This window comes from Microtus pennsylvanicus, chromosome 3, assembly GCF_037038515.1.
Source record: "Microtus pennsylvanicus isolate mMicPen1 chromosome 3, mMicPen1.hap1, whole genome shotgun sequence".
Lineage (NCBI taxonomy): Eukaryota > Metazoa > Chordata > Mammalia > Rodentia > Cricetidae > Microtus > Microtus pennsylvanicus.
The window spans coordinates 143,373,980-143,394,892 of NC_134581.1; the positions used below are offsets into that span (position 1 = coordinate 143,373,980).

At 46.3% G+C, this 20,913-nt stretch overlaps 2 protein-coding genes across 3 annotated transcripts in view; one reads left to right on the forward strand and one right to left on the reverse strand.

Moving 5' to 3' along the window:
* The window catches only part of Kif24 (kinesin family member 24), a 56,424-nt gene extending 41,141 nt beyond the window's left edge, over positions 1 to 15,283 (forward strand). The window contains exons 7-13 of the mRNA XM_075967482.1: positions 431 to 552; positions 1,347 to 1,452; positions 3,689 to 3,760; positions 6,925 to 7,034; positions 9,515 to 11,662; positions 12,168 to 12,261; positions 13,140 to 15,283. Coding sequence (XP_075823597.1) covers positions 431 to 552; positions 1,347 to 1,452; positions 3,689 to 3,760; positions 6,925 to 7,034; positions 9,515 to 11,662; positions 12,168 to 12,261; positions 13,140 to 13,280 — 2,793 coding nt within the window. The 3' untranslated portion in view covers positions 13,281 to 15,283. The remainder of the gene's footprint in view (positions 1 to 430; positions 553 to 1,346; positions 1,453 to 3,688; positions 3,761 to 6,924; positions 7,035 to 9,514; positions 11,663 to 12,167; positions 12,262 to 13,139) is intronic.
* Positions 15,284 to 20,913, reverse strand: part of Ubap1 (ubiquitin associated protein 1) — a 29,817-nt gene continuing 24,187 nt past the window's right edge. For both annotated transcript variants that reach the window (XM_075967484.1, XM_075967483.1), the window contains 3 exons: positions 17,524 to 17,706; positions 16,836 to 16,937; positions 15,284 to 16,335 (listed from right to left, as the gene is read on the reverse strand). In XM_075967484.1, the coding sequence (XP_075823599.1) occupies positions 16,195 to 16,335; positions 16,836 to 16,937; positions 17,524 to 17,706 (426 nt within the window). In that variant the 3' untranslated portion in view covers positions 15,284 to 16,194. The remainder of the gene's footprint in view (positions 16,336 to 16,835; positions 16,938 to 17,523; positions 17,707 to 20,913) is intronic.

Sequence of the window (20,913 nt, forward strand, 5' to 3'; positions counted from 1 at the left end):
ATCCCTGCATCCTGGTAGAGCAGGTGGATGTGATCAGTCATTCTGTGATGTATTTCTGTCCTTTACTCCAGTCACTAAGATAGATGAAAGGCTCTAAGACCTTGCTCTGGAGCCAAGTTTTTGCCCTGGGGATCTTGGTTAGGCTAGATCCATCAAAGATATTAAAAAGAGTGCATAAGATTAAGAAGTAAATTAGCTCTTGAGCCATTGATGTTCTCCCACAAGATTAGTATTCCACATTGTTCTCACTGTTGTTGGTACTTACTCTGTATGATTTAGTGTCTGGGCACACTTCCACCTGGACACCGAACACTGCAGTGTGCTAACAAAATTACATGCCTGGTCTCTGCTGCTTACTTAGCCGACTTTCCAGAGCCAGAGGACCTTGTTTTCTCCCAGAGGAAAGCCATCCTGTGCATTTTATTTTTAGGTGATCTTAAAGGGCAGCAAGGAGCGCAGCACTGGGGCCACTGGTGTCAATGCAGATTCCTCTCGATCCCACGCTATCATCCAAATTCAGATCAAAGATTCAGCCAAGAGGACATTTGGCAGGTGAGCTGGAACTACACTGAGCATTGCATTGTCTGCCTTTCCATATGTAACTTTGAAATATACATGCTCAAAATGGGACATGCTGCCACTTTGGATCTTCATTGCATGGATATAGAGTAAGTGTTGTTAACCCTGAAATAAATCATTGTATAAAGCGCCATCAGTTGATTAACCATGAAGTAATGACCTATTGTTGGTCAACCCGAAGTTATTAAAAGGGACATCGATTACTTCTAACGTGAAACACAGTATCAGCAGAGAAAGAGCAAGGAATGCACCTCGGAGAGCTTGCAGACCATAAATGAGGGTGGGGGAATCCATTCTTCTTCGAAGAAGATGTAAGACAATTGGATACATTCATTGCTTTTCTGGTGCTGTCTTAGCAAACTCTGCCACGCTGATGGATGAGCCTGTCTCACCTCTGAGTAATGAGTCATTCTCTTCTTTTTCATCCTTTCTTGTTAGAAAATAGCCAATAAAACTTTCTATTTAATTATCTAAGTAGTCACCTAACTGATTTGCATTATGGTCACTTACCCTTGTGGGGAAATGCTTTAATAATTTCAGTCATACTTCCTCATAACCAGCAGAGCCAATGAAAGTGTTTTAGTGAGCAGTGCTGGCTCCAGCTGACACATCAGAATCTTGTGATGTTTTTGGAAGACTAACAATAAGGCCCTTTATTTCCTGAGGATAAGCCATGCTCCTTTTCTTCCTGAGGTCACAAAATGTCACTAATATGGAAATAAACCAAAATCCCAAAGAAGTCGTTCCTGCTGTGTCTTTTTTCCTAGGATCTCTTTCATTGATCTGGCTGGCAGTGAGAGAGCAGCAGATGCCAGGGACTCAGACAGACAGACAAAGATGGAAGGCGCGGAAATAAACCAGAGTCTTCTGGCTGTGAGTTGTTTGTTTGGAATGTAAAAATCCTTTTTTTTTTCCAAAGAGATTTTACCCTAATATGAAGCCAGTTGATGAGTCTGGTAGAATCAGAAGGGCAACACACAGGCTGTCCCCTGACAGTGGGCGTCCTGAGCGGGGCTGCAAGTGCAGGGCAGCCTCTCCACAGTGCTGGGCTGTTCTTCTGTCTGCCCTTGCCTCTTTTCCTCATTCCCTACCAGTTAGACAGAGAAATGTTTCTACAGTTGCTAAATGGCTGAGAAAGCTTTTTCTTGCTCCCTAAAATTTAAAGTATACTTGAAGGATGCAAGCGTAAAAAGTAGTATATCTTTCAGTTGCTTGTCACTCAGTTTCAATAGTTGAAAAACTACCAGGGCCAGGAAGGTGGCTGTGCAGTTAAAAGTGCTTGCTGCTTAGCCCGACATCTGGGGTCTGATCTCTGGGACCCACATGGTAGAAAAATAGCAAACTCCTTTGAGCTGTCCTCTGTGTTGTGCACCATGACATGTGTGCACACACACGGATAATAATAGTATTAAAAGAAAAATAAAGGAGATGGTAGTGTGAAGCAATTGCCCAGTACTTGGGTTTCTACTGCTCTGATAGAAACACCATGACCAAAAGCAATTTGGAGAGGTGTATTTATTTGGCCTACAGGTTATAGTCCATCTTCAGGGGAAACCAAGACAGGAGCTCCTCAGGCAGGAACCTGGAGGCAAGAACTGAAGTAGAGACCATGGAGGTACACTGTTTACTGGCTTGCTCAAACTACTTTCTTACACAACCCAGGACTACCTGCCTAGAGGTGGGATTACCCACAGTGCTCTGAGCCCTCCCACATCACTCATTAATGAAGAAAATGCCCTACTGATTTGTTGTTAGGCGAGTCTGTTGGAGGCATTTTCTCAGTTGAGATTCCTCTTCCCGGATAGCTCTAACAGTTAGAGCTAGAGTCTAGCTTGTGTCAGATTGACAAAAACCAAACAGGACAGTACCATTCCGTCTCTGCTGCTCAATTTCTCTTTCCCATCAGTTTATATCCAAATTTGCACTTGAATTTATTCCTATAGGTGTACATGTATGAGAGAGAGGGACAAGAAGCTTCGGTGTGTTCTCTCCCTGAGCACGTCAGTTATTGTGAAGAGGGAAACAATAGGTCAGCCAGGTTTACCTCACATAAGCCTGGACTTTGGACCCAGGCTGGTCTCCTAGGTTTATCAATTTCACCATGGACTCAGCTAATCTAGAATCAGCCTCTGAATGTAGGGTCCTTAGCAAGACAGCACAGGATGGTGTTTTCCCATTGTTGCTTGGTTTTACTTGTTGAACAGGAAACAACAGGACATTTGACTTTCTTTTAGGAATTTCCTGAGTGTGGTTTGTTTGCCTGTTTGCTTGTGACAGGGTTTCTCTTTGTATCTTTGGAGGCTGTCCTAGAACTCACTCTATAAGACCAGGCTGGCCTCGAACTCACAGAGATTCACCTGTCTCTGCCTCCCAAATGCTGCGATTAAAGGCATGCACCACCCCTGCCCGGCAAGATTTCTTTTATTGTTTTATTTATATGTGTGTGTGATGTGTGCCACAATGTTTGGGTGTCTGAAGAGGACAGGAGAGGGTGTTAGATACCCTTGAGCTGGATGGAGCTAACGAGTGGTTGTGAGCTGCCCCATGTGGATACTAGGTACCAAACTCTGTCCTCTGGAAGAGCAGCCAGCACTCTGGTTTTTCGGGACAGGGTTTCTCTATGTAGCCCTGCCTGTCCTGGAACTTGAAGACCAGCCTGGCCTCAAACTCACAGAGATCCACCTTCCTCTGCTCCCGAGAGCTGGGATTAAAGGTGTACACCACTGCTGATCAGCAAGCAGCCAGCACTTAACTGCTGACTGCTTTTATTTAAGAAAACTAAGCTTCCCAGCCTGGAGAGATGACTCAAGGTTAAGAGCACTGGCTGCTCTTCCAGAGGATTAGTGTTCAATTCCGAGCACCCACATGGTGGGTCACAGCTGTCTGAAACTCCAGTCCCAGGGGATTCGATGCCTTTTTCTGGCCTGTGTGGGCACTCGACACACACGATACACCGAAATACATATAGCCAAAACACTCATATATATAAAATAAAAATAAACTTTAAAAGAGAAAGAAGCTTCTTAAGGATGCAGTGTTTGACTGTCCCTCACATTTTTTTTTGGTCATATTGATATATTGATATGTTGTTTATTCTCCCACTTTACAGCTGAAAGAATGTATTCGAGCACTGGACCAGGAACACACCCATACGCCTTTTAGGCAAAGCAAATTGACCCAGGTAACGTTAAACAAAAGCCTTGAGTTTATTCTGGTTCACTCATTGTTCCTTCCTCCATTACTTTGTTAATTTAGTCAAGTATCCACTACTAGTAAGACGTGATGCTAAACACACTGGGGAGACAGAATTTAGGTGTCATTTTCCTTCCAGGAGCTCTCAGTGTCCTCATGGTATATGCAGCACCAGGACAGCTGTAGTGCTAAGAAGGTGCCCAGGCTCTTCTTACCGCCTGCTGTACTTTCATTCTGTTCTGCGATAAAAATACTCTGTCCGGTTCAGTTCTCCATTGAGGAGAGTCACTGCAGGGACCCAGAAACCATGGAGCATCGTCACTTACTGGCCTGCTCCCAGACCTGTGTTTAGGTGAGTTTTCCATAAACCCAGGACCACCTGCCCAATGGTGCAGTTCATGTACCTGGGGCCTCCTACCTCAGTTAACAAGTCACCTACCCACAGGCAGATCTGATCTGAGAAATCCCTTAATTAAGACTCCCTTCTGGCCTGGTGGTGGTGGTGCACACCTCTAATCCCAACACTCGGGAAGCAGAGGCAGGTGGATCTCTGTGAGTTCAAGGCCAGCCTGATCTACAGAGCGAGTTCCAAGACAGACAGAGCAGTTAACGAAGAGAAACCCTGTCTCTCCTTTTCTGATGACTCGGCTATATAAGGTTGACAAAGCTAACCAGGATACCACCTTTCAATGTTCTTCCAGTGTGAAGAACCTTACTGCAGGGGTGGTGGTATCTTCCTGAAGCTACTCAAGATGCTGAGGCAGGAGGATTGCTTGAGCCCAGTGAGATCAGTCTGGGCAACATAATGAGATCCTGTCTGTCCACCCCCTGACCAACAAAACAATGGGGACTATGCCTGCCGGGGGTGGGGGTGTAGCTCAGTGGTAGCACTTGCCTGATATGCCCCAGATCCTAGGTTTAATTCTCAATACTGGGGAAAGTATGTATATTTATTATTTAGTAGTGTTACTGAGTCTTGAACTTGGTATCCTCCTGCCTCAGTCTTCTGAGCAGGATTACAGGCCCACACTACCAGACCCAGTCATGTGTATTCTGAGTAATACATATAAAGGAACCTTTTGCTTTCTGTTGTCATGAAAATGACTGAAAGGCACCAGGTCTCTGAGCTGCAGAGGAGCAGCATGGGGAAGGATTTGCCTAGGAAGAAATTGATGTGAAAGTCGTTATGTTGTCTTGAGCTCCTTTCAACCTTAGGTCCTATACACAGTGGAAAATAGATTGTGTGTTGAGAGGGCAGGAGGAAGGTCTTGGATGAGAACTCTCAGTAGTCAGAACTAGTGCTCTCTGCACTGAATGTGACTTCTCTCTTTCATTATGTGTATGTGTGTGTACATATGGGAATGTAGCGGATTGAGTTTAGGTGCCTGCAGAGTCTAGAAGAAGGCACTGCATCACAGAGAGTTATATATACCTAATATAGGTGCTGAGACTGAGACCCTTGGAAGAGCACAAAGCACTCCTAACCACTGAGCTATCTTTCCAACCCTGAGTGTTTCTGCTCAAACACAATTTAACCAGAAACTCAGGATACCATTCCTGACTCTGACATTTAACTTTTTGTTTTTAAATAAGTTTTTATCTCCCAAAAACATGCTTCTACTTTTAAAAAAGAATGTTGTTGAAATAAGAGTGGCGGGGCTGCATCCCCGGTACCCGGCCGCCCACATGGCTAGCTCTAGCTTATGCCCCGAAATAATTACACGGAAACCGTATTCTTTTAAACGCTGCCTGACCCATTAGTTTCAGTTTCTTATTGGCTAGCTCTTACATATCGATCTAACCCATTTCTATTAATCTGTGTAGCCCACGAGCTGGCTTACCAGGAATGATCTTAACCTGCGTCTGTCTGGAGTGGGAGAATCATGGCGACTCTCTGACTCGGCTTCTTTCTCCCAGCCTTCTGTTCTGTTTACTCCTCCCACCTATGTTTTAACCTATGAGGGCCAAGCAGTTTCTTTATTGCTTAACCAATGAAATCAACAGATTGATATATGACACTCCCACATCAGAATGTCAATAATTTGTATAGAATAGAGCCAGGCATGGTGGCACACATCTTTAATCCTAACACTCAGGAGACAGAGGCAGACAGATTTCTACGAATTCAAGGCCAGCCTGGTAGTGAGTTTTAGGCAAGCCAGGGGTTCATAGGGAGACCTTATTGCCACTTAGGGAAAAAAATAGTAGAAGATAATGGGTACCCTAAAATCTAATCAGGTTGACAATTAAAGTTAACTATCAGAGTGTGTAAGGGAGGTTCCCACTTCTGGACCTTAACCTGGGCACATTTTCACCAGACTTTCTTAAGCTTATCTACTAAAATGCTGGGTTTTCCTTTTTAAACTATTTTCCTTTATATTCATTTGTGTGCAGGGCTGTGTATGAGCATGAGTTAGTTGTATGTATCTTCACCCATGTACAGTCAGAGGCCTGAAGACCTCCATGTCTGTCACTTTCTTTCCACCTTTTCCTGTGAGATAGGATCTTTCATTGGACCTGGAGGAAGGCTGATAGCCAGCAGCTCCATCAACCCTCCCATCCCCACTGCTCAGCAGCTCTGGGACTGCAGCTCCATCAACCCTCCCGTCCCCACTGCTTAGCAGCTCTGGGGTTTATAGCTGCTCACAGCTATGCCTGGCTTTTTACATGAGGGAATGTGAACTCGTGTCCTCATGCAGGTTCTTACCCACTGAGCTGTCTCCTCAGCACCATAAATGTTAGTTTTTCTAGTTGTTTATTTGTGTTTCTCTGATTACTAGTAAGTACCTTTTGCTTTGTTTATTGGTTATTTGCATTTCTTATTCCTTCTTTTTTTAGATTTATTTTTATTCATGTGTACGTCCTGCCTCCATATATGTTTATGCTGTGCACCATATGTGTGCCTACAGAGACCAGATCCCCTGGAACTGAAGTTATATTATAGATAGTTGTGAACCACCATATGGCTGCTGGGAATTGAATCCTGATCCTCTGCAAGAGCAGCCAGAGCTCTTAACTACTGAACCATCTCCCCAATCTAATGTATTTCTTTTGTAAAATGTCTTTTGTGAACAGACAAAGCTATGGCCAGCATCTTCATACATAAGTAATCAATATGCCCATTATTCATTGGCCTGTCTCTTGGTTTGACAGGTCCTGAAGGACTCTTTCATTGGCAATGCCAAAACTTGCATGATCGCCAACATCTCACCAAGCCATATAGCCACAGAACACACACTGAATACCTTGCGTTATGCTGACCGGTAAGTTGGCTATAGGATGTCAAGTTGTGCCAGACATGGTTGCACATGCCTTCAGTCCCTGTAATTGGGATGCAGAAGCAGGCAGATCTCTGTGAGTCTGAGGACAGCAAGGGCTATACAGTTAAACCCTGTCTTGAAAAACCAAAAAAGAAAAAAATGTCAGATTGTGGGGGGGGGGGTCACTTGTGTTTGTGCACATGGCTCTCAAACATACAGTGATCTGACATTGAACTCCACAGCCGTCTTCTTGAAGCTACTATACTAGCATTTTAAAAAATACGATCAGTGAACCCTACTTTTGTGGTGTGACAAGGGAAAGATGGCACATGTGCCATTCATGAATCGATGCCTTCATAGCTTCTCAGTGTCCACTAGGAATGGTATATTAACCTAGTGTGGTATGCTCAAGTAAACTTTTCTCTCTGCTGACCTCAGCGCTGTTTGTAGGAACATGTACATTCAGAAAGGACCAATCTGGACCTGTCAATAAAGATAAAGGCCCAAAGAAGGGGAGGAACTACCCAAGGAATTACTAAAAGTTGGTGGCAGAGGTAGCACCTCTTTAAGAAAAATTGCAGGAGGTGTGGGGGTGGGGATATGTGGAAGTCAGAAGACGACTTCTGGTAGTCAGTACCCTACCATATATGGGTCTCAGGCCAAACTCAGATTGTCAGGCTTAGCAGCAAGTGCCTTTGCCCACTGAACCATCTCACTGGTTTTAAAGCTAGCACCCATTAACTGCTTGGCAGGCTTCTCTCTGAAGGGACTTTGGTATCTGACAGAATCCCTCCTACCTCTATGTACAGTTAGTCTCTTACAGAAGCAAGAACATGTTATAAAAAGGTTTTGCCTGTGTGCATGTATATATATGCACTCCATGTATTCCTGTTCCACCAGAAGTCAGAAGGCATCAGATCACCTAAAACTGGAGTTACAGAGGGTTGTGAGCTACCATGTGGGCTTTGGGGACCAAACTTGTAAGATCCTCTGCAAAAGCAGCAAGTACTCTTAAACTCTGAGCTATCTCTCCAGCCCCTGGAAGTAAGAACATTGTTGATTGTCATCACTGAGAGAGGTGCTACTGGCATCTAATGGGTAAAAACCACAGATGTTGCTAAACATCTCCAATACACAGAGCTATTATTTATTCTAAAATAAAGAATTTTACCCAGTTAGATTGTCAGTAGTACTAAGTTAGGAGATACGGGGAATACATGTCATCTTTCCCTTAGTGGAACTAGCACAATCTGCGGATCTTTAGGTTTTGGTTTTTTGTTTGTTTGTTTTTTGTTGTTTTTTGTTTTTTTATTTTTCGAGACAGGGTTTCTCCGTAGCTTTTTGGTTCCTGTCCTGGAACTAGCTCTTGTAGACCAGGCTGGCCTCGAACTCACAGAGATCCGCCTGCCTCTGCCTCTCGAATGCTGGGATTAAAGGCGTGCGCCACCACCGCCCGGCTTAGGTTTTTTTTTTTTTTTTTTTTTTTTTTTTTGTTTTTTTTGATTTTTCGAGACAGGGTTTCTCTGTGGCTTTGGAGCCTGTCCTGGAACTAGCTCTGTAGACCAGGCTGAGGTTTTGTTTTCTGAACTGCCCAGCAGATTTAGGGGAATTCATCTTCTCAGAGAAGCCCAGCATTGTGATGTCTTTGGGACTCCAGCTAAAGAGTAGACATGAGTTCCTATGGCCTATGTTCAGGAGCCATGGTAGGCCCTGCATGAACATAGCATGATTCTGATTCCTAGCTTGTCCCTCACGTAGGGACATGCTTATCTTCTCAGAAGGCACTGTTCCTCTAGTTCAAGTGCAGTAGGGAACACATGTTAAAGGGGAATGTACCTTTTCCTCTTATTCTCTCCTGTACCAGGCTTTTTCTTTTGGTCCAACCAACCAACCAGCTCCCAAATCATGACACAGACTTCTTAGTTACAAATGCTCGGCCTCAGTTTAGGCTCATTTCTTGTTAGCCTTTACAACTTCACCTGTTTCTCTTCATCTACATTTTGCCACAGGACTGTTTACCTTTTTTCTCTCTGTATATCTTACTTTCCTGCTGTCTCCAAGGATGACTGGCTGGCGGCTGCCTGACTTCTGGCCCTGGGTGTCTCCCTCTCTTTCTCCTTCATTCTCTTCTCTCCTGAGCCTAGATTTCTCCTCGTATTTATTCTCTTTGTCTGCCAGTCCTGCCTATCCCTCTCCTGCCTAGCTATTGGCCGTTCAGCTTTTTTAAAGCCAATCAGGTACCTTAGGCAGGCAGGGTGAAACAAATGCAACACATCTGTACATAGACAAATGTCACAGACCATCACATAAACAAACATAACACATCTATACCTAGTTAAGAGAGTATTCCATAAAACTCTCCTAAAGAAAGAGCTCACCCACTGTCTTTGCCATGCTTCCCTTTGTTGTTTCAGTTCTCTGAGATCTGTAGGAAAGGACTCACAGACGGAATACATAGTTAACGTTAACTGGTTATATTGCAGGGTGAAGGAACTAAAGAAAGGCGTTAAGTACTGGACTTCAGCTACCAATCGAAGTCGGGCATCTGCAAACTCCTCTCCAAAACGAATTCAGAGCTCCCCTGTTGCCCTGCCAGGGGACAAGTGCTCCCCCAAAAAAGTTAAACTGGGACTTCAGCAGTCAGTTATTGTGGCCTCAAGCCCCACAAGAGTTAAAGCCCACCCTTTGGCCAGCCATGCTCCCAATATCCCCTTTGTCTCTGAACCTAAAACCCCCAGTAAAAGGGATAGCTCCCTAGGGAGTCCTGTCCCAGAGTGGGACGCAAAGTCTAGCCTTTGGAAAGGAACTGTGAGGTCTGGCCATTTGATCAAAAAGGGAGTAGAAGAGTCAGCAGCGTTGTGCTCTGAGAAAAGTCAAGTTGGCAACAAGACTGCCATTGTGTGGGAAAGCAGGGCCTCGGGCCCCAGAGAAGGCGTACTGTGTCTCAGGATGCCTGCCAGAGGGAAGAAGGTACAGCCGGTACAGCCAGTGCAGAAGCAGCTACTGTCCCGAGCTCAGCTTCCTGGCAACCGCCACCACTTAGAAACCAGTCAGGACAGCAAGGTGGGCACATCTGCCAGGCTTGCCCCTGAAGCTTGGACAAACCCCCTTCCCCAGCAGAAGGAAAGGGAGGAACATTTGCGATTTTACCACCAGCAGTTTCAGCAGCCACCACTCCTCAAGCAGAAGCTAAAATACCAGCCACTAGAAAGGCTTTTATGTCAGCATAGGCCCTCCGAAGGTCAGCTCTCAAATGAGACCGTTTCTCCCCTCCAGTCTAATCCTGAGAGCCATGATGGAGCCCAGGCTGAGGACCTGGACGACAGTGATTTCAGTGAGGATTCTTTCTCACACGTGCAGAGGAGCACCTTGGAGAAGAGCGGAAGCTCTTTCTTCCTTCATCAGAACAAGGTGCACAGCCCTGAGGAGCAGGGGACAGAAAGGCAGCAATGTTTGCGTTTCAGCTCCCAGACGGATGGTGACGAGGGAGGAACTGACAGCTGGGTGTGTTCCAGAGGCCCCATCATAAGCCACAGAAGAGGAGCACTCAGCCAGAGCCACAGCCCAAGTAAGGTGTGCTCGGACTGGAGCAAGGAGGAAGACTCTGCCTCCTCAGGACCTTCCCCCAAGGACAACTTGGCCCAAAAGCCACCCTCCTCACAGATAGATTTTGTGCATCACCAAGAAATGGGTGGAGCTCAAGCCTCTGACATTAGACCTGAGGCCTTCAGAAGTGAGGTTCCTGGGCAGGCTGAGAGCAGCTTGCCATCCCCAGAAAATGGGCTGTCTTTGCCACTATCCCCAGATGAAAGAGCTGTCAGTGACAACAGAGTGACTCAGGCAGCAGGAACAGTGGACAGCAGTGCTCTGTCCCAAGAAGACTCTAGAGAGCAGTTATATATGGGCTCTGCGAATGCTTCTGGACTCATGGCTCCTCTCACTATGTCCCTCTTGGAGACACCCAGTCAGGAGGACTCTTCTTCCTTGGAGCAGATTGCCCAGGACAGAGCTGAGCATAGTCTCCTGACTGAGATCATAGGAGGGCCCGCAGTGGAGCACACAGTACCCCCTTACAATCAGGAGGCTGCCTTGCCAGTATCTTCAGCAACTGCGCTCCTGTGGCTGTCCTCATCTCCCCCTGACAATCGGCCTAGTGGTGATCTTCCAGCTCTTTCCCCATCACCCATCCGTCAGCACTCACCTGACAAACTGCCCCATAGGGAGGCCTGCCAGAGTAGAAGGCCTGTGCGCGTGGCCCAGAGTCACGTGGGTTTTGATCCGTACGGTGACAGTGCTGAGGAGACTGGACTGGGGGGCTCCTTGTCATTCCCTCGGAAGCCCTGCTCCATCACACATGCTGGAGTACCCTGTTCTACACCCTTGCTCACCTCATGTACAGCAAGTAGTGATGTAGCTGGCGGTCCCTGGGCCCAGGACAGAAAACATCCTGCAGGGTTTAGCTGGCAGGAGCTTGTTTCCTCCACAGATTCCATCAAGCCCTCTTACGAGGACATCTTGTGGCTCAAGCACAGGCCAATCTCAAAGTGCTTAGCATCAGACTCTCCTGTGGTCCCCAGCTGTTCTCTCAAGACCTCAGGGACCCTCTGTCCACTTACGCTGGAGCAGGCACAGTAAGTTGGACTTTGTTCTTAAGCCCCTCAACATCCCATGTCCTTTCCAGTTTGCTTGCCTCTTCAGTGGGCAGAGTTGCTGTTCCTGTTGTATTCTCTAATTAGTCGTCAGAGTCTGACCAAAGGTAGATATTCAGCTTTTAGCCCTGACCTGCTTTGGTCCTGGACTCCCCCTCACCTACCCCGCCCCAAGTAGAAATAAGAGCAAACTTTGTACCATATACTCCAGCTGTCACAGCTTGATAGCCTCTTTCAGGGAAGCCATGGGAAACAGGCAGCCCCTGAGAAGCAGCTGGGGAAGCAGGGACAAGATACTTCCTATATCTTATGGGTACTCCCTAATCCCTTGATTAGTTCTGAGAACATAACAGGAGAAAGCAAGGAGTGGCCAGCTGACCTTACTATACTGGGCAGAGGCTCCTAGTATGGAAATGAGACTCAATTTCCAAAGGCTGTCCCTGAGTATGGGAAACCAGAAAGGTCAGTTCCTTCCACATGTTCCTAGGCAGGTGATCATCCGTGCACACCAGAAACAGCTGGATGAAATGGCTGAGCTGGACTTCAAGGAGGAGACCTTAATAACCCAGATGGATTCTAATGTAAGTAGAATAGCCACACGTGCTATTGACAAGTAGCTTGTGGTTTGTTTGAGGGTCAGGTTTGCTGCGGTATTCATGACAAAGTTCTGCTGTTGTGCACTAACTGTTGAGGTCTTGTGGCCCTCAGAGGGTCGGGGTAGAGGTGGGAGATGGTGCTACACTGCTCACTACCAAGCAAGATGGTTTCCAGCCATTCTGCCTTCCTAAGGGTATGCTGGGGTTGCCTCCCTGTGATTACTGTAGCAGTAACTATCTTGCTGCTTACAACCTGCAGACACAAAACCCTGTTTATAACCACCCCTTTGCAGAATACAGCCTCCATTTATAAAGTGTCTCCAATGCAGGGAAGGGGGCCCTACCGAAAGCCATAGAAACTTTTAAGGTTTTCCCCTGAGAAGAGGGACTTGGGTTTTAAAATGTTCCTTCAAGAAGATGGACTAGGTGGCGCACGCCTTTAATCCCAGCACTTGGGAGGCAGAGGCAGGCAGATCTCTGTGAGTTCGAGACTAGCCTGGTCTACAAGAGCTAGTTCCAGGACAGGCTCCAAAACCACAGAGAAACCCTGTCTCAAAAAACCAAAAAAAAAAAAAAAGAAGAAGATGGACTAGGGGGCTGGAGAGAAGGCTCAGCAGTTAAGAGCACTCATTGCTCTTGTAGAGGACCAGGTCCTAGCACCCAGTGTGACTCACAACCATTCAAACTCCAGTCCCAGGAGATCGGATGTCCTCTTCTAAATTCCACGGGTATCACCAAGTACATACATGATATATAGACAAAACATTCATACACATTAAAAGAAAAACTACACAAAAAAAACAGACTGGAAAAGATAAAGGGTCGTCAAGATTAAACACCTCCACTGTCTTTTTTCTTCTCAGGATTTTGAAGATTTTGTGACCCAGCTGGATGAACTCATGGCTTTGAAGTCTAAGTGCATCCAGAGTCTGAGAAGCCAGCTCCAGCTGTACCTCACCTGCCACAGGCCAGCTGCAGCTCCCAAGAGAACTGTGCGGTCTTAGAAGGGCTCACCCTGGGTAGACATTGCGTGCTCTCGAGCTGGAAAAGGCTCTGCCAAGGCCTTCCTGCAGACAGCCACTCCCTGTCCTACCTCTAGCTTCATTCTAGCCATACATGGCCTTGGATGGCCACACTACTCAGGGACTGACCTCATCTTACCTCAGTTCCAACTATAGGACCCCCTGTAAGAAAAGGACCAGGTTGAAGACCTTCATGTCCCCTTCTGTTTGGGGCTCAAGAGTATCTCTTTGTTGACCTGTGTCGTCTGTAGGAACATATTTGGTCTAACTGTACATGTCCCTAAGTTTGAGGATGAAATCGGGGTGTTCACTGGTAACCTGGAAATCAGAGGTCAGAGGTTAGGACCACATGCTGAGCCAACAGCCTTATTCCTGACTTATGTGCCAGCATTGGTGCCAGCCAGGCACTTGGGTGAGCTTCTTCCTCCCCACCAGAGTGGAGATGTAGTTCTGGAAAATATAAACTGGCAACTGTTGATACCTTAAGAGTATCAACTTAAGGGCTGGGGTAGGCTTTATGTTTACAGTGCCCCTCCCTGAAACCCTGGTTTGACTTAGAGGATGCTGCTGCTGATGGCACGTTCTTCTCATTCACTTTTTGCTAAAACAGCCGGCCTGTGGACAGTACCTACTAGTCCTCCTCACTCCCAATCCTCTGAGTGATTGGACAGGCTGGAGGGTCTCAGGCAAATCCACTGCCTAGGCTTGACTCTTCCAGGACACCCGGGCCAGCCACACTTGAGGACCTTTGCTATGGGTGTCTTGGCACTGAGTGTAGTCAACAGTCTAAACCTTCTGATACAGGAACAAACATACTGTGCTCTTTAAATGAATTCTTGCTGTTATTACTATGTGTAGGCCAGATGTTATTAGATACCCACAATCCTCTTCTGTTTCACAGTTGATTTAGCTAATTATCCAAGTTCCATGGGTCCTCCTGTCTTGGAGCTCTCTATGTGGACCAGCTCACAGGGATCCCCCTGCCTCTGCCCCCCAAGTGCTGGGATTAAAGGTGTGCACCAGTACCCCCAGCTGCTCAGGCCTCCTGCATGGGTGCTAGAGATCCAACCTCAGTGCTCATGCTTTCACCTTAAGCACTTTATTAATGAACCATCTCCTCTGTCACCTTAACAGAAAGGACCTCAAGGAAAACAAAGAGCCTCCAAGAGTTTTGGAGTTCACCTGAGATTCATGTGTCACAGCCTAGGCCCAGAAGCCACTACCACATGAATTTAACAACCCATAAGGAAGTTTTAAGAGTTATGTCTAAAAGGCCAAGATAAACCAGATATGGCATTGCTCACTTGTAATTTCAGCATCTGGGAGGGTGAGGCAGGAGGACCTTGAAACCAACCTGGGCTACAGTGAGATCTGGCTCTATTTAAAAGGCATTCAAAAGGGCTGAAAGGCTCTATAGTGGGCCCCAGGCAGTGCCTGAACTAGCCACCAGAGGGTAGCCTGTTCCTAGCTTGTAACTGTACAGCACATCCTCTCATTGCCACTAAAAACCATGCCCAGCAAGAGCCCCAAAAGGATGTGGGATTTTACTAAAGAGCTAAAAACTCTAGGGATTAGTTCTGTCAGCTACACCAGTGCCACTGAGAGCTGTGGAAGCACCTTAGCTCTGCCTGTGGCTGTAGGCATGGTGGCATCCTAGGCAAAGGGACAGAGCTTCACCTGTCTCTGCCTCCCAAGTACTCCCAAGCAGGACTTTTTATTTTTTAAAGAGCACCTTGAAGTCCCGTCTGCCCTTCCTCCACTTTGGCAAGAAGACATATGCCCTTGGTCCAGAGAATGCACTAGATCAGATTTAAAGAGATCTTTGTTTGAGTCTCTATTTGTATACCAAAAAACCAGAGAAGACATGGTCCAAAAGGTATGGGTGGGGAGAGTGTACTGAAATGTGGGCCAGAAATGACTATGCCACCTACAGCCATCCTAACTCAAGCTGTTTTCTGAAATAAAGACGTTAAGGCAGCACAACGAACCTTTTAGGTTTTTATTAGTAGTTCTCTGAAGAATCAAAATAGTTAGCAAATTATTTTAGATTCAAGACTGTATTATATCTTTAATGGTGTAGAACATAATACAAACAAACCCAAGAGTGGTTTCTATGCCTAGGTGTTACTCATTGTGTCGTCCTAAAGCAGGGCTGGAGGAGGCTGTTTAAGAACTGGGGTTAGTGCTGAGTGACTAGTCGTGGCCTGTTTTCTCAGTGAGCTGAGAAGGGGCAATGGTTACTCAAACTGCCAACAGCTTCCTAGCACAGGGGCTCCAATGCCCTGGGCAGTAGAGGACTGTGTCTAATCCACAAGAAACAGTCTGGACAGGGACACATGGGACTGCCTAGCAGAAGACTTTGTCCCATGAGGAAAAGTGCATCTTTTGTACCGCAGAGACATTCCAGAACCAGTGTTAACACTAAGGACTGCTGGGGGAGGTGGGCCCCTGGAAGAACCTCTCGCTTGTATTCGACTCGGGTTGAAGTTCAATCTGCCTGTGGTGTGGCAGAGAGAAAAGCATCTAGCCCCCAAAGAGCAGTATGCCCCTCCTCTTCTTCCCACTCCTCTTGGGAGCCAGGCCAGGTTTTGGCTGAGGAAATAAGAGACCCCAGAAAGATCCAAGTGTTCTTTCTGACAGGCCAATGTGGGAAGGACACTTCTCAAAATACAGATATGTTTAATATTGAAGGAGCCAGCAGGGCATTTGTATACCCAAGTTTCCTACTTTCCCCCAGCTCGGGCCTGGGCTCACAGAGACTAGTAAATGTCATCTCCACATCTGGCCCAATCCCCAAAGAAAATCTGGAAGCATGTCCCTTCTTGCCCATGAGTGAGCTGTGCAGGGCCTCCTGGGGGATGGTGGTGGTGTGGCAGGGCCATGGCAGGGCCTGGTCTCAGCTGGCTCCAGCCCGGGCCATGAGGTCTTCCAAAGCATTGTCCTGGTTGTTGTTGTGTAATAGCAAAACTTCCTTAATGTCTTTCAGTTCAAAGCCCATTTCCTTAAACTTGCTCATCAACTGAAGAAACTCCATCATCTACGGGATAAAGAGGAACACATTTTTAAAAAGGGTCCAGCCACACAGAGCAGCTGAATGTAGAGGCATCCGGTAGGAGGAGGACCTGTATCCCTCAGAGTCTTGTGGATCTTTCTAAAGTTCCCCAGGGGTGGGCTGTGGAGCCCAGCCCCAACTCACTTGCTGACCTCTGAAAGAGTCCCACTGCCCCACGTGAATATTCCCACCAAGACAGTACTAAATCCCTAAAGGTTGCTCTTTAGGTAGAGGGGAAGGCAAAAATGCTAGCAATGGCCCAAGCCATTCAAAAGCCTGGCGTTTAGCCCAACTCAATTTTTCCTTCCTATCACTGGGAGTCAGCTCCATGCTTCATCTGTAGTATGGAAGGGCCCATCTTGTCTGGGCACAAGGGATTCTGTCTTTAACTGCTTCTGCCTGCAGTCACTGGTAAGGAAAGGTGACAGAGGACCCAGGGAGAGCACGAGGACAGATAGCTGTCCCAGGAATGGTAAAGTTCCTACCTTCTCTTCTGAACACTGATGCATTTCCAGAGCCTCCTCCACTAAAAGAGGGTCAAAGCCCTTCTCACAAAGCTGTCCATGTGCAAAGAGATAGTCGAGAATCTAAGAAAAGAAACAAAGTTTGAGCTCCTACTGCTACTCCTGTACTGGGAGTTCTAGACCATCTGTGAATTCAGCTCCCTACACCTCCCTAGTCATCAGATCCTGGGCGGTCATTACTTGGTAAATAGACTGGCACACCCCTCTAGAAATGAACAGCCACTTTCCAAAGGAGGTGCTGTCACGGCTGACCCAACTCCCAGAATGTCAACTCAGGACTCAGGGTAGGATGGTAGTCCTCTAAAATTAAACACTTATGTCAGAAAAATGTCCCCAAAGTAGAAGGCTATAGCACACTATTCATAACTTCCTGTACAGCCATGACAAAAGTTTCTGGAGGCAAGATGGGAACAGTAACCACACCTATATGGTGGAGACGAATGGCCGAGTCCAATGGCGGCCTCAGCTACTTCAGTTCCAAGCAGCCTGGGCTGGCTACACAAGTCCTACTGCTGAGCTTCCAGCTTCCCTGTCAACAGCCCAGGGGAGGAGCCTGAAGCTGCAAGCACTCTAGGACAGACAGGCAGATCACAACTGTGACTTGAGGCCACCATGCTCTACCACCCACACCTTGCATACTAGCACCTACCTGCTCAATATTCTCTCCTTTCTTCTTCATGGCTCTCAGGACACAATCATATGAGTAGCCCATGTTGACTACCGTCTCTACACACTGCCGCTCACTTGGAGACAGTGCCTGCAGTTCCAAATAGGCTTGGGGACAGCTGGGCATGTTGGGCACTTGTGACACTGAGAAATTTAGAGGGGTGACCTAGTAATAAAAAAGCAAGATCAAAAACAAGATGAGCTGAGGCCTAGGTTGCTGACCAGGCATTGTGGGGTGGGAAGAAGAGAGGTACCAAGTACCAGACAAGGAGAAAAGCTGGGGGGGGGGGGCACCTCCAACCCTTGGAGCCCTTACCCACAGCCCCTACATGTGAAAATACAGACAGCACATGCTGCTGCATGCCCCGATCCCTGTGACTTAAAAAGTAGTTCAGAGTGTGAACCTACCTGCAGGATTAATGTTGGAATAGGCTATGCATTTTCTCCCTAGCACTCCATCAGCCTTAAGGGTCTTTCCCACTCTGGACCTGACTCTGTCCTAGCCTCACCCCTGCTTATCACTGGTCTGGGCTTCCTATGCACAGTCAGCGGAGGCCTCAGGATTTTGAGGGCACTTACCTTTGCCCCACACAACACACTCCCTTCATTTTCTGCTAACGATGCTGTCCTCTAGAGCCAAGGCAGGAATATTTGCCACACTAGGCTGGACTCCTGGCCACAGTGTACTTACACTGGCTACAAGCAGTTTTACTGCCTGCCACTGGACCTCCCTAGTTCTCATCTGACTGGTTACATCTCTGATAATGAAACCTAAGGTACAAGGGCAACTCAGCTCACTCCCAGACCCAATTCACCATGGGAACAAAATCCCAAGTTGTTCATGGTAGTTTGGCTCCCAAGTTTTCTTTTTCTATTGGGTAGAATTAAGGCAATGTATAGTCCTCTGTCCTAAAACAAGTTCTGCTATAACCAGATGTTCTCAAACTCTGCTGGGGAAACCCAGGAAGACCACAGGCCTGTAGACTAGCAGCTTCCATTGAAATACCACCCATAACATACTCTAAGCATCCATTTCCAGGGACTTCAGCAAGGTGCAGGCGCCATCCTCATAAATCAATCTAGCCCCTTTGCAGACTCAAAGACTCTATGAGCCTTCTCGGAGGCTGGCTCTAAAGCACCAGCTCCTCAAACAACAAAGGCAGCTCTCACATGAGCCCGGCCAGGAAGCCAAAAGCCAGGACTATTCTAATAGGTGTATCTCTCCCTTTAAACAGCTCCAAGAGCTGGGAGTGGTGGCGCACACCTTTAATCCCACTACTTGGGAGGCAGAGGCAGGCAGATCTCTGTGAGTTCGAGGCCAGTCTGGTCTACACTGAGTTTCAGGATTGCTGCAACTACATAGAGAAACCCTGTCTCAAAACAAAATGAAAAAATAACAAAAATATCTCTAGAAAGTACTTTTGGAGTGTGTGCAGTCCTCTAATACACTGTGCTTTTGGAACTGTTATTACCTTCAGGTAAATGTGGCTATATGGAAAGCCTGATAAAATTCTTTGTTCTAGTTACACATCTAGGGACCGAGTCTTTGGGAGTATTAAAATACAAACCCAGGTCACTGGTTAAGAGCACTTGTTGGTCTTGCAGAAGACCTGAGTTTGGGTCCCAGCATCCACACAGTGGCTCACAACTGTCCATAACTCCAGATACTTCTGAACTCCACAGTGCCAGGCATGCATGTAGCATACAAACATATGTAGGCAAAACACTCATACACCAAAAATAAATCTATAAAAATGTAATATATATATATACATACACATATATAAATAAAATAGTCATTTCAACATCATTTGTCATAAACATTAGAGATAATGTAAATAGCCAACAGGATATTTAATAGTCATATGACTATTAGGTAGTTTTGTTTTACTATTTTATATAAATGAGTGTTCTGTTAACTTTATGCCAGAAGAGGGCATCAGATCCCACTATATAGATAGATTGCTGTGAGCCACCCTGTGGTTGCTGAGAATTGGAACAGCAGCCAGTGCTCTTAACCTCTGAGCCACTGCTCCAGCCCCAGTTTTTGTTTGTTTTAAAGATAGGGTCTCACTATGCAGGCCTAGGATTCTCTGTGTAGATCAATTTGGCCTCAAATTCATTCCCTCTGCTTCCAGTGTGCTCTGACTAAAGGTTTTTAGATTTGTATTTCCTTTCTGCTGGCCTGCATTTATGTGTATGTACCATGCGCATGTCTGCTAACTGCAAAGCCCAGAAGATGATGTGAGATTTGGAAGTGGAGTTACACATAGTTATTAGCCATCATGTAGGTCCTGGGAACCAAACCTGGGTCCTCTTTAAGAGCAGAGAAAATGCTTTACCACTGAGCCATCTTTTCTCCAGTTCAATGCATAGGATTTTAAATACTAGGAGACAGGAAAGTCTCTTCTTTTTTAAATATTAGGACTGAGAATACTTCCTGAACAGAGAAAAATGACTGCCTCCTTCACATAATGCTTTATTAACCACACACCACTAAGGATCCCTTATTACTGGGGCTTAGGAAGGAGGAGGATCCTGAAGTTAAGGCAGTCTGGGCTACATATACATAGCAAGACTATCTACAAAAATAAAAAAGGACCCCTTGTCAAAATCGCTAATACTAGAGTGTTTCACATCCTTCATCAAGGTTATCTGGCATGATTATGATTACTACGGGTAAAGTTCTGTGTGTGCAGCACGATACTACTGTGCTGCATCCCAGACTCATGTAAACGAGACACCATTACCACAGTTAGGCAGTTCTTTCTCATTAGGAACTTTCTCAGTAAAAATATATATTTATTGGCAAGCACAAAATGCGATTTTAATTTTTCATAGTCAGTGACTAAAACCTGGCCTAACCCTGATCTTGTAGAGACCAGAAGGGCCCAACACAGTAAATGATAAGGCAAATCAACAGTAAAATTCAACTCTCCAAAGATTGACAGAGGGTATCAAAAGCTTCTACAGGTGGAAGTGGAAGTACAGAAAACCAGCCACAGAATAACTGAAATGCTAGACTCTGTGGGATTTAGGAGAGGCTGGAGACAGCTCAGCACCTGTGCTCTTGCAGAGGATTTAGGTTTGCGTCCCAGCGCAGGCATGGCCACTCACACTGTCTTTAATTCTGGTTCCCAAGGATCCAACACACTGACTTCCTCAGGCACCAGGCACACACATGGTGCATATATATATGCAGGCAAATCATGAAAAATAAAGCAATCTTAGAAAGAAAAAGGAAGGGAGGGGAGAGGAGGGAAGGGAGAGAGAGAGGAGAAAAAGAGGAAGGAAAGAAAGGAAGAAAGAAGGGAGGGTTAGTCCTCTGGTTTTGGTCTCTAAGGGGTTCATCTAAACAAGGCTGGGCACTGGC